The 12,803-nt window shown below is 32.6% G+C and overlaps 2 protein-coding genes across 3 annotated transcripts; one reads left to right on the plus strand and one right to left on the minus strand.

Moving 5' to 3' along the window:
- LOC105773061 (hypothetical protein) lies at positions 1 to 7,469 on the plus strand. 2 transcript variants are annotated; one of them, XM_012594689.2, is made up of 15 exons: positions 1 to 300; positions 1,971 to 2,033; positions 2,152 to 2,395; positions 2,477 to 2,589; positions 2,673 to 2,754; positions 3,025 to 3,086; positions 3,214 to 3,308; positions 3,440 to 3,519; positions 4,084 to 4,167; positions 4,609 to 4,725; positions 5,082 to 5,167; positions 5,250 to 5,356; positions 5,861 to 5,952; positions 6,034 to 6,110; positions 6,737 to 7,469. In XM_012594689.2, exons 1-15 carry the CDS (start codon positions 148 to 150, stop codon positions 7,229 to 7,231), a joined length of 1,950 nt encoding a protein of 649 aa, XP_012450143.1. In that variant the 5' UTR covers positions 1 to 147; the 3' UTR covers positions 7,232 to 7,469. The 2 variants fall into 2 exon arrangements, with proteins under 2 accessions (XP_012450143.1, XP_012450133.1); XM_012594679.2 differs by having other exon boundaries at positions 2,152 to 2,589.
- Positions 7,470 to 9,477: 2,008 nt separating this feature from the next.
- On the minus strand, positions 9,478 to 12,055 carry LOC105787137 (uncharacterized). The gene is made up of 3 exons (XM_012613576.2): positions 11,825 to 12,055; positions 11,221 to 11,756; positions 9,478 to 9,983 (listed from the first exon to the last, which is right to left on the minus strand). The coding sequence occupies exons 1-3, from the start codon at positions 12,053 to 12,055 to the stop codon at positions 9,542 to 9,544; spliced, it is 1,209 nt and encodes a 402-aa protein (XP_012469030.1). The 3' UTR covers positions 9,478 to 9,541.
- Positions 12,056 to 12,803: the final 748 nt, after the last annotated feature.

A 12,803-nucleotide genomic window follows, 5' to 3' on the forward strand; every position in this document is an offset into this window, starting at 1 on the left:
ATTTTCAATATCAGACAGCTATTGTAAGATAAACCCACAAAATTTTCCCAGAAAGAGAAAAGAGGAAAAAAAAATGAAAGGTCGTTTAATCTGAAAGTTGTGGAATATAGTTGATTGGGAGATTAAGAAAAAAAAAATTGAAAAAAAATGGATCCAGAGCAAACATTTATGAGGGTTCAAGGGAGATTTTCTCAGATATTAACCCCAAGAGTTAGGGTAGCGTTGGAGTATATCTATCTCTTCATTGCTATTACTTCCTTTTGTATTCTTGTTACCATGCATGCAAATTATGTTCAACAGGTATTTTCTTTTAATTTGTTGGGTTTTTTTTTTTGCTGATTTGTTTTTTTTTGGGGGGGGGGGATTGTTTAATCGGGTTTAGAAGAGTTTAATTGACGTAATTTCAGCTAAATTTTTTTGGGTATTTCTTGTTTGGAACTGTTTTAGGTTTAATTTATATTCACTGTTCATAATTCCAACTTACTAGCTTAATTTTATAATTGAAGTTTGAGAAAGTGGTTCTCTTACTGCTGACCGTTTGATCAACTGAATATAATTGTAGAATAGATGATTGCAATGATCGAAACGCCCATTAGAATACGATTTTACAAGTACTAAAAATAGTTAAGAGGATGTTCATTGTTTTACAATAGGGTGAACAGGATTGCTAAATATCATTAGGGAATTGAACTAGGATGGCAGTGGTAGGGGTGGTTACGGTTCAGTTCGAGTGAGCTTTGGATTTTTAAGGCCTGCTACTTGAATGAAGTAAATACTAAAGTCAAACATGCCAGTTACAAAGTCAGCTACAACTTTTATAGGAGACTATAATGTCTCGGTCACTGTTTATTTTACTTTGATTAGGAGTTGGGATGGTTCATCCATAGAATGGTTGAAAAATCTATTGTTTCTTTCTCTCCGTGCAACATAAATGAAGGCATTCAAATGCTAACTTGATGATGATAGTGATCGAGGATTTACCCTTTAGGTTGCTAAGAGCCCAGTGTAATTCGTGGTCTCAATCAATGACTTTCGTTTTGATGTTGCATAACTCCGGTATTTGCTACCATAGCTCTTTGGAGAAACTGCAGCCTAAGAAAATGCAGTTAGAGCATAAAAACAGTGCTCATCCTCTACAAGTCCCCATCGTACTAGTCTATCTCTTGTTGGGAGTCTATCCAAAATTGCCATCTTAGAGATAATTGCGTGTTTTGGGGACTGAGAATTGGTACCAAATCAGTCTATGCCATTCAACTTTATCCTTCCCCAGCCTTAACTCTTGCTGAACTGCTGCCACTATGTATTTATCCCAGGGAAAGGCCTCTTAAAGTGCCATTCACTTGCTTCATGACCTGTTTGTGCCATTGGCCTCAACTACAGAAAGCTTTCACCAATTCCTAAGTTTGCACTTAGGATTTGATCCATGCTATCCAAATGGAAACAGCTGAAGCAAGAATAGCCCAAAGGTTTCTAAGAATACAAGCAAGATTCCAAGACTTTATGTCTTTGATTCCAAGACCTCCTCCAGATTTGGGAAGACATATAGACTGCCAACTAACATGAGCACATAGACAAATGAACCAATCTGACCTGAATTCCACTGGTTCGGATTGGTTAAGTTTTTTACTTATTTAGAATAAAATATCTATTTTTATATTAGAAATAATTATAAATAAAAACAGAATTCTGTCTGGTTCAAATTGTTATAGTTATTTAGCTTTTGAACCAAAAACTGAACCGAACCATATATGTTTAAGTATTATATAAACTAAAAGTGAAGAAAATTCAGTAAAACCAAACAAAACATTACGGTTTGAATCAGTATACTGTTTTCTCTTTTATTTTTGCTCGGCTCTATAAGTGGGAGAGGGATGGCCAACATGTGATAATTTGTCCTTTTTCTTTAATTTTTTTTCTTGACATGTAAGGAAAACTTGAATGAATTGTGATGCTTTTTTTTGCATATGAAGCCTGGATGTTCGAGTGAGCTCTCTGGAATTGATTCAAATGAAGTACAACTTATTCAGATTAAGGTAAGATATTAGCTTTTATTTGTAATATATTAATGATACATAGAGTTTGAAGAGACAAGAGACCTATTTGATATAAAACTATTGCTCCTTTAGACCTCAAATTTGTCCTTTAATGTAGATAACCAGTGCTGGCTTGTGGTCAAGAAATGAGTCTGAAACCGTTACTATAGATAACCCTGATTTAAAAACCGCAACTGAAAATGTAGAAGTTGCAAGTGTTGTTGATGAAGGGTTGATGTTCTTGGATGCCAAGTTTTGGTTGAACTGGTTTGATTCAGGCGCTAGGAAGGGGAAATCAGCATGGAAGTTCTGGAATACTGATGGTGATCTTATTAAGCAACATGCAGAAAGCTCTACCAATGGTGAAATCTCTAAGCCAAATATCGACAGTGTTGTTGCTAAAATCGATAATGAGGAGACACGTAACGGTTTCTCTTTATCAGCAAAACAGACATTTAAAGCAGCTGTTGTGCACTTTGGCAAAAAGTGGTACAGACGTTTATCTTTTATTTGGAGACATGCAGTTCAAATCTTTGCAAGTTTCCATAAGTTGTTGGTGAGTAAATAAGGAAGCAAACATATCCTTTTTTTTCATGGCTTAAACTTCTCTTTGCTCAGTTTTGAACTTCTTAAGTGCAGAACATAACAGGTTTACATCTAAATCTTGATGTTCCTAAATGGTTGCGTATACTTCACTTCGACAAGCTTAACTCATATGCAGGTAGATAACATCATTCTATCCTCTCATCTTTGTTCACTTGGTCAAATTGTGAGCTTTCAGAAATAATTATGAATACTTAGGTTTTATGGTAATGATAGATTTTGATTCTTGTTGTAAAAGATTCTGTTTCTTGCTTTGTTGAGCATGAATAGCAAATAACAAGCACACGAATGCAAACACACCATATATGTTATAAGCAATTTGGCATTTTTGGCATCCTAGGGTGTATACTTTCTATTTTATTAAAAAAAATTGTGCTGTTGGTTTCAGTGCACTGGCTTGAGAGAAGAAGTAAAGCATTTGAACCAACTTATCTCTATTCTTTGGAAAAGGTATTTTCTCTCAGTCTGAATTTTCTTCTTTTTTTTGGGTGAATCTTTGATGCATTCTAAGATTTATTAATGTGTTCCACCATTTGAAGTCAGTATCTTTAAACATAAAAAAATGCTACTGCTGCAGGGTTACTTCTTGCTGCCTGAAGCAGCTAAGTCACAGCATAACATCCGTACTGTTAATATTAGCTTATCAGCTCGACATCCCTGTTTTGGGAACAGGTTATATTTGCTGAAATTTACTATTTGCAACTTCCACTTTCATCTTTCTTAGATTGTTATGTTTTTATCTTCATGTGATGCGTAAATAAAATAAGAAAGAAAGCCATACATTAATGCCAACTTGTTTGCAGGTGGCAGCAACTTCTCATCAATAGATTTGTCGGGTATGACACTATTATGATGAATAGCTTATTGCATAAGCCTGGCCTAGGTAATACTTTGTATTCAAATGCAGCATCACACTTTTCTTTGATAGCTTTTTGAGTTTTACACTATGTAACAACATGTTTATCAAGCAATATTTGATACAGTTCTTTCAATGCATCAGTGAATTTCATTTTAAGGTCATTTTATCGTTACATTCTTAGCTTTCATTTTATTAGTCACTTAACATCTTTAAATGATTATTTTCTTTATATATTCACAATTTAACATACATGTCCATAACATTATGCACTTAATCCCAGTGCTGATAATGGTCATTATGACATTATAAGTAGACTCTGCATCTCCTTCTAGTCCTTATGGTAGCTTTTGTGTACCTAAATGTTTAAAGTCACCTTGTAGCTGTTGGTTTTTTTTTTTTTTTTTTTTGGTATGACCAAGGTATCCTTTATGTCAGTTTTATAATCTATGAAGATTGATCCTTTCGGGGTCTGTGGCTGCCTCTCCCAACAATGTTTTTTTCAGGGTTTGAACCTGAGTTCTCTTTTTGCATGGTGAATTTGGGGCTATTTTGTTCCTCTTTATAGCTTGTTTTGGAACTGTATTGCAGGTTATCTTTATAACTTTCAGACGAAGGAGTTCTATAATCTTAGTTATGCGCAAGAATTGCCTGGTAGTTCTGCAAGACTTGGAGGTTTGTAGTTTTAATTTCTTTTACACATTAAGACATTTTATTTCACTGGCCATCTAATGCTACAACCACCTATGTTACTTGAACTTGGGTGTGAATGTCGGATACCTGTATGAGTCCAACATGGATATGTTCAATTTTTGCTAAGTTTTCCCATGTGTTTGAGGGACCCTTTGAGTGACATATTCTAAGGCCCATGTCAGAAATGAGTTTCTAACATGTGTACTTCAAGAAAAATGGCACATACTTAGAGAACACATTAAGAAAGATGGAAATATGATAATAAGAAAGAAAGTGATAGAAATGGTGAGAATAATGGCACTTGATCCTTATAAAATAGCAAAGATGATAGTATATTATTGTCATATTTCGTACTATAATATTGTTTTGTCATCAATGGATGAAATTTTCCTTGAAGTTATTTTTTATCTGGTTTCAATGCAGACTACCTTGTCACCAAGTGCGGTGTGCTCATGATGTCTTTCTTTGTATTTTTCACAACCACCATGTCGGTATCATTTACATTGAGGGAAACTCAGACTCGCATGCTTAAGTTCACAGGTCCGTTAACTTCTATTTCTTGGCAGGCCATGTGATGTTGTGCAAGGCAATGTAATGTTTGTGCAGATTGCATTCATTTCAATTCGTTGAAGAAGTTTATGATTAAAAACTTGGATACCAACTTATCACCCTTAGACTTTCGAAATCATTTTAGATGGGTTTTTACTTTTGTTTTAGAGTCTCTATGTTTTGACCTTTTGCCTATAGTTTACTGAAGGAGTCATTCAATTGGATTATATTGATGGATGAATTCTGTGTCTAGAAAGAGGTGGCAGCACTTTGACATCGTTGAAATGCATCATTTTTCCTTCAATTTTCAAATATGAATTGTATCTCCTTTTCTCAATTTATTTCAGTGCAGCTTCAACACCATGCTCGACATAGGCTTCCAACATTTCAGTTGATATTTGTGCATGTAATTGAATCGCTTGTATTTGTACCGGTAGGCATAAATCTCTTGGCTGTTCTTTCGAACTTTCAAGCGTTTGCCACTAGCCTTAAAGAATGTTGTTGTCGTCTTGCAGATTATGATTGGCATCCTCTTTTTTCTGTTTGAGTTCTACGATGATCAACTATTGGCTTTCATGGTTTTAATTCTTGTCTGGATATGTGAACTTTTTATACTGATCAGGTTCTCTCTCTCTCTCTCTCTCTCTCTCTCTCTCTCTCTTTATATATATATATCTGAACTAGAAAGAGTTGGGTTATACATGTTTTCTTAGGTGGTAGGACCAGTAGGTGGTGTTTATAGCAGGCATAAATTTGAGCAAAATGGCAAAATCTCTCAACCTGTGTTACTCGAACTTCGGTGTAAGTGTCGAACATGGGTATGTGTTAGACACGGGTATATACAAAATTTTCCAAGTTCTTTCATGTATTTAGAGGGTCTTTGGAGAGTCGTAATACCCATATTGAAATTGTGTCGGACATGAATACTTTAAGAAAAATAAAGAGTTGGAGCAACTTAGCTCTCAACTGTAGGTTATAATCATATCACTTCAATTAGATAATTCCGGCTCCTTTTGCTTTTTAATTGGGTGCAGGTTAATATCTACCATATATGATTGCATCGAACGAGTTTACTCCGTATCTTCTGAATCCCATATCTATTTAATATGATTGTTTCTGTTTGCAGTGTTCGGACACCAATATCAATGAAGTTTTTTCCTCGATTCTTTTCGCTCTACTTTCTGGTTTTTCACATTTACTTCTTCTCCTATGCATATGGTATGATCCTATACCGTTCATAGAGCGATTAGCCTCGGAATTTGCTTCTTTTTCTAATTTTTTTTTCTTAAATTTCTCCAGGTTTTTCGTATTTGGCTCTCTCTACTGCTGCCGCATTCATGCAGCACCTTATTCTGTACTTTTGGAATCGTTTTGAGGTAATGATCATTGAAAAGGCTGGCAATCTTCTGTTCTATACTGTGGTTTTGATATGATTTTGGGTAAACTACGGTAGAAGTCACCAAACTATGGTTCTTTTTTCTTTTTGTCACTCAACTATGAAAAGCTACAAAATGGTCACCCAACTATTAGTAAATTTCTTTTTTGGTCACTCAACTGTTCAATTTTGTCTTTTTTAGTCACCAGCTGGCTGGAAACACCCAAAAATGCAAAATAGTTGGGTGACCAAAAAAGATAATTGAATAGTTGAGTGACTATTTTGTAACTTTTCATAGTTGGGTGACCAAAAAAGGACAAAAAAAAAAATCATTGTTGGGTGACTGCTAATGTGATTTACCCTATAACTTTTTATCAACTCTTATTATGGGAATTTATGATTTAAAATTCACTTAAATGTAGCTAGTAAATATAATTTATCGGCTAGGTCTATGGAGAGTGATTGGGGATAAAATTCCCATACTTGGGTCCGTGTGTTTGTCGAACTCTAATACTTCCATAAGAACGATGGTTCGGAGTAACATAACAACAAATAAGTTGCAGGAAAGAAAATTTCCGAAATATTTTGTTTACATTTCTAGCACTTATCTATACGTTACACTTCTAGGTACCAGCAGTTCAAAGGTTTATGCAAAACCGGCGATCTCAGCTTCAGCAGCATCCGGACTTCCATATCACTTCTTCGACTATACTTGCATCTACTCTACACATTCGAAGATTAAACACCCGGAATCCGGGCCTAGCTAATACAGATCCTTCCTCCGGGCTGGGGTCGAGAACCGTATCTGATCAAGCAATGCCAGCAAATGTAGCCGGAGAAGCTACTGGCCCTCAAGGAAATGCGGGAAACAACAATGTGGGCCGGAGTGTTGACCCTGTGCAGATTTCCGGACAAGGACAACCTGAGCTACCGCAAGCCGAAGCTGGTTCTAATCCTGGGACTATGAGTTCATTCAGTTCATTGTTATTATGGATCTTGGGAGGTGCTTCATCTGAAGGTCTCAATTCATTTCTTTCCATGTTCCGGGACGTGAGAGAACAAGGGCGGGTTTATACCAACTCTCCTAGGCATGAAGATCGTGCGACGCAGAATGTCCAATAGCCCTGAGCAGACCGAGTGGCACACTCAAAAACAAAATGAAGATTTTAGTATTAGATGTTTGTATAGCTAATATTTCTAGTCATCTATATAGCAAAGATGAAACAATGCATAAAGATACACATGTGATATATGGTACAAACCAATGCTTTAAAGTGTATAGATAAAAAAAGAAAACACTTTGAATATTCATTGAGAGAAATTTAAAAATGAAATGACAATATTGACATTGATATCAAAATAGGTTATAGTCCTTTTGAATGGTTTTTTGCCCTTTTTAATGCAATTTAACTCTTTAAAGAATTTCTTTCAAAAAAAAAAATACACTCAACGTGATTAAATTATTAATGAATTTACATGTTAATTAAATTATTAGTAAGTTTTACGTTTTTAACTTAAAAAAGTTATAAAATTGATATTGAATTTGAAAGTTTTTATTTAAGTCAGAAGTTGTTTTGTTTTCCTTTTTAAAGTTTGTCTAGCGAGCTTTAAACGATGATTTGATGATCAGTACGGTAGATTAATATCCATTGACAAGTGGAAGAACATATGTTAGATCCAAGTCAATTAGATGGTGTCAGATATCAGAGAAGAAAGCTGTTTGGATATCAGCTCGCATATTCGTTACGTTCAAAGTTGTATCATGAAAATTGAACTATAAATGAGAAAGGAAAAGGAAAACATTCGATTGGTGCAGGCGGTGCGAACAAAGAAAGTCATACAACAGTAATTTTAACAACCTAATGGCTTAAATGAAATCTTTTGAATAGTTCAATGATATTAGTTTAGTGAAATTAGTTGTAGTTTATCCCAAAAAAACCTCTATAAAGTATAATAATAATTTATTAGAGTACTAACTAGTTTGATGTCCTTTTAAGGTCAAAGTTTAGATTTTTCAATTCTTGTCAGTTGGGATAAATTTCAAATATATAAACTTTGATTTAATATGTAATTAAACACACAAATTTTGATTGTATAATTATATGCATAAAATTTTGATTATAGTTCAAATATATACATAGAACTTTAATTTGAATCAATTATATACTTTTAAAGAAATAAATACATCAAATTATTTTTATCTTTGGATATATATAATTATTTATACATGCAATATATAAACATAAAATGATTATATATCAATAATTGTATTACAATTTTTGAAATTTGGATCAAATCAAAATTTCATATATAAAATTGCATAAAATCAAAGTTTATGTATAAAATTACACATCGAACTAAAATTCATGTATAGTTTTGAGATTTATATTAGTTTGGTTCGCATTGTAATTGATCCAACATATATTTGTACTTGTAAATGTATTGTATTCGACGATTAGCTATTGACCTATACATGTTTTCTCATTTTGGTATCTAATTTTTTGTTTTACTTTAATACTTGAATTATAATTTTTATCTTAATTTTCCCTCAAAGCGGGAAAAATGATAAAGATGATATAGTTCAAAGATCAAATTATGATAAACTTTTTTTCCTTTTGATCTTTCAAAATAGATGCTATCTGATAGTGATTTTAACAATCCAATTATTTAAATGAAAAATTTAGTATAATTTAATAACATTTTGTAATTTTTAAAATTAAATAACCAAAACATAATAAAATTAATAGTTTGATAACTTAATATACCCTTTTTTTCTTTTACAGATTTATTAAAAAGTTAAAAGTTGTTCTAACTTTTCCAAAATTTTATCTATATGTAACCAGTGGCGCGCAGGCCACTCCTCTAGAAGATTTTTCATTTAAACTCTTATAGTTTATAAAATTTTAAATTAATAATAATAAAATTATACTTTGACCTAAAAATAATAAAATTTTAAATTAATATTTTAAAATTATAAAAATATAGACTATTAAAATAGTAAAATTAGATTTTTATTATAGTAAAAATATCTAATTTAATTCCTTAAAAATAATTTTCTGGTTCCACCACTTTATAACCATAATAATTTTAAAAAGTAGATAATTTTAAATTCAATAAACATAATTTTCACGAAAATACCACCTTTGACCCGACATTTTTAATTAAAAAATCTACTTGAAATTTTTAAACATATGAAGTAAATCTCAAATTTTGCAAAAATATAGGGATTAACTGCATATTTTAACCTAAAATAAAATAAAGTTTACATGTTTTCGTCCTCCGCGACCTCTTCCATTGAAGAACACAAAATCATACCAAATATAACTTCAAAAAAAAAAAAAAAAGAAGCTACAAATCACTTGAAAATGTGAGCCAAAAAGACACTAAAATCACTTGAAAATCATACAAAAAAATAATTAATTGATTTACCTCTCAACAACAACCTTCCAATATACTACACGTCTCCGATCTCTGTTCGTCGGAGAGTTCCGCCGGAAACTTAACGAGAAACGTAATCCTCAAGTCACCTCGTTTGTCTCCTTTAACGTTAGGCATCCCTTGGCCATGAATCACTTTTTCGTATCCCGGATATATGACCTCACTGACGTGTATGCTCATCGTTTCACCTCCGAGCAACGGAACGGACAAGGAACAGCCCGTCAAGGCCTTAACCAACGGGATCTCGACGACTATCTCCAGATCGTCGCCGGTTCGCTTGAATAGCTCGTGCCTCTTCTCTTGAATCGTGAAGATGATGTCGGCCGGAAGGTAACCCGGTTTCTCATCGCCTTTGCCTTCGAAGGTAACCTTCGTCCCTTTGGTCCATCCCGGCTTGACGTTAATTGTTAGTGTCTCCTCTTGCTTGACTATCATTCTGTATACATAAAAAAGAATTGAATTTATATGCGGGTCGGGTCGTATCGGGTGGGTGGAATCGGATTTTAGTATGGTTTAATTCAAATTAGTTTTAAAAAGGTATAATATAAATTTAGTTCTTAATATTTAAAATTTTTTATCAATTTGGTATTTATTTTTAGTTAAATTTATTCTTTAACATTTTAAAAGAGTTAAATTTTTTTTAACGAAAATATTAACTAAAACATTAATTTTTTTACAATTTGATTGTGACAAGTTGTGCGGCAATCTATGTATACTTCATAGTAAAAATAAAATAATTTTAAAATTAAAAAATTAACATTAAGTACATGTGAGTTGTCATGCATGATGTTTGTTGCTTTTAAAATTTAATGTTTCATCAATATTTTCATTAAAAACACAGACTCTTTCTGAAGTTTGATGAACAAATTTGACACTTTTTAAAAAGCTAAAAGCTAAAATTGAAAAATACAAACAATTTAGATTAAATTTATCATTATGTCTTTAAAAATATTTACTATCATTATATAGTTTTTAAAGAGCTAAACTGAAACCGAAACCGAAACTAAATTGAACCATACTAATTTGGATTGATTTAGTTCAAATGTTTCTTTGCTCATCCTTAATTGCTGGGCTTGTGTATTATATTAAGATTATACATGCTTCTTGAAATCTTGCCTAGCCCGACAAGAAATATGAGTTTTAAATTTTATTCGAACTCGTTTGTATTTGTAGGTAGTTAATTTTTTAATATTTTATTATATCGCTATAGGACACTTGCCAATCCCTTACACTGCTTGTGAAATCTAAAAACTCTCCTCAAATATGCCAAATATTTTCCCTTAATTTAAAATTCTATATTTTATACGTTATAATTAATTTATATTTAATCTATTATAGAATATAAAAAGGGCAATGTATTCTAAAATTAGAAAACAGGTCGAGATGAGCTTGGACCAAAATATAGGAGCTCAAGCTCAATTCGTATTTTAAATGGATTTTAATATTTTCATCAAAATCACACTTTTCGAGCTTAATTTGTTCAAACCCTTTCAAATATAGGGTAAGACTTTAGATTTAAGTTAGTAGTCTAACTCATAAATAAGTCTACCTCAAGCCCGAGATTCAGTTTAATTGTTCATCATAGCATCATGCATATTTAAGTCTTATGAACATTAGATATATATACTCGAGAAAAGGATGGTGTACATATAAAAAGAAATAGAGTTTCATACCTTTCTTCAGAGATGACATCTTTTACGATGTTGATCTTTTTTAGCCCTCCATGACAGAGCTCCTCCAAGGTGCATTCAAGTGTTTTTTCGACTGGCAAAGGTTTTCTCCGAGCAATGGAGTGTGAGAATATAATAGGAGTGGTGCTCCTTTGGCTTGTACTTCTCGAAAGGTTAGGTTTTTCGGTTTCTGAATTGCCTTTTCGGCTTAAACTTCTCGAAAGAGTGGAAGCTCGATTGGCACTAACACTTCTCTTCTGTTGTTGTTTTTGTGGTGTTTCATCTTCGTCTCGACCCTTTTTACTAAAAGTTCTCGAAAGCGAGAATCTCGAAGGGCTATTAGATGTCCGGATCGAACTCTTTGACAAATAGGTCGGTACAGGTGTAGGTGTGTGGCTCCTCCTACTCGAACTCTTCGAAAGAAACGAAAATTGACGAGAAAACATGCTCTCGTCCGCACTTAGCCTATTTTGTTTCTCTCTTTTTGAATGTTTCTCACCTTTTTTCGATTTATCTTCTTGTTCCTTCTTATTACCTTTCTGAAATTTAAAGAAAATCAAACATCAACATACATACATACATTTGAATTGAAAATTTATGTACAAACCTTGGAAGAATCATCATGATCTTTGATCTTGCCTTCCTCTTTCTTTGGAGAATTTTTATCAGAACACCATTTATTAACAATAGATTTGTATGCTTTGCATGACAAGCCAATAATGCCAGACGTATTCGAACGATGACGATCGTGATTGTGGTCTTCATCTCGATCTTGATCATGATCGTCCTCATGATCATGACGACGACGACGACGATCAGAATGAGAGTGATCTCCCATCAAAAAGACTATAAAATACAATAATTAAATGAAGCTTTTAAAAAAAAAAGCTAAAGAGAGAAATTGAGGAAAAGGTTTCAGAAAAAAGAATGAGAAGATGGAATAAGAGAGAATGTTGGTGAAATGCCCAGTCTTCACAAAGCAATTTGTTAGGAGCTTTTATTAGCCATAAGAATAGGTCAGTTATGCATACACATATACATATATATACACAAAAGCCTTCTTAACACTATTAATTACAATTTGTAGTGTTTTTAATCTTTGTCCCTTCCATCATAAATAGTTGCACACTATTTTGATTTATCTTTATTTAAATTTTATTATACAAATATATAAACATTAATATAACTTTTATGGTGGGTTAGGTAGAAATCAGCTTGGGCTCGAAAAAATTTAAAAATATGCTTTCATTCAAAATTTGGAACTCCTAACTCAAGCGGTAACCATTAAATTTATTAAAAACTTGACTTTTTAAGAGTATTATGTGAATATAACAATCTGATATGACAAGCATGTGATAAAATATTTTTCGTGTAAGATTTTGGATATTGTTTGGTCAAGAATGAAATTTCAAAATTTAAAAACAATATAAAGATTAAAAAGATCAAATTAAATTACAAGAACTAAATTCAAAATTTACACATAGTACAAGGACTAATAATGAAATTTAACCAACAATATCCTTTAATTTTAGCGAGAAAAAAATAGAGGGAGATGATGGTTCATATAAATAATAGGAATAAAAAAC

This window comes from Gossypium raimondii, chromosome 1 (genome assembly GCF_025698545.1).
Source record: "Gossypium raimondii isolate GPD5lz chromosome 1, ASM2569854v1, whole genome shotgun sequence".
In the NCBI taxonomy this organism is placed as follows: Eukaryota; Viridiplantae; Streptophyta; class Magnoliopsida; order Malvales; family Malvaceae; genus Gossypium; species Gossypium raimondii.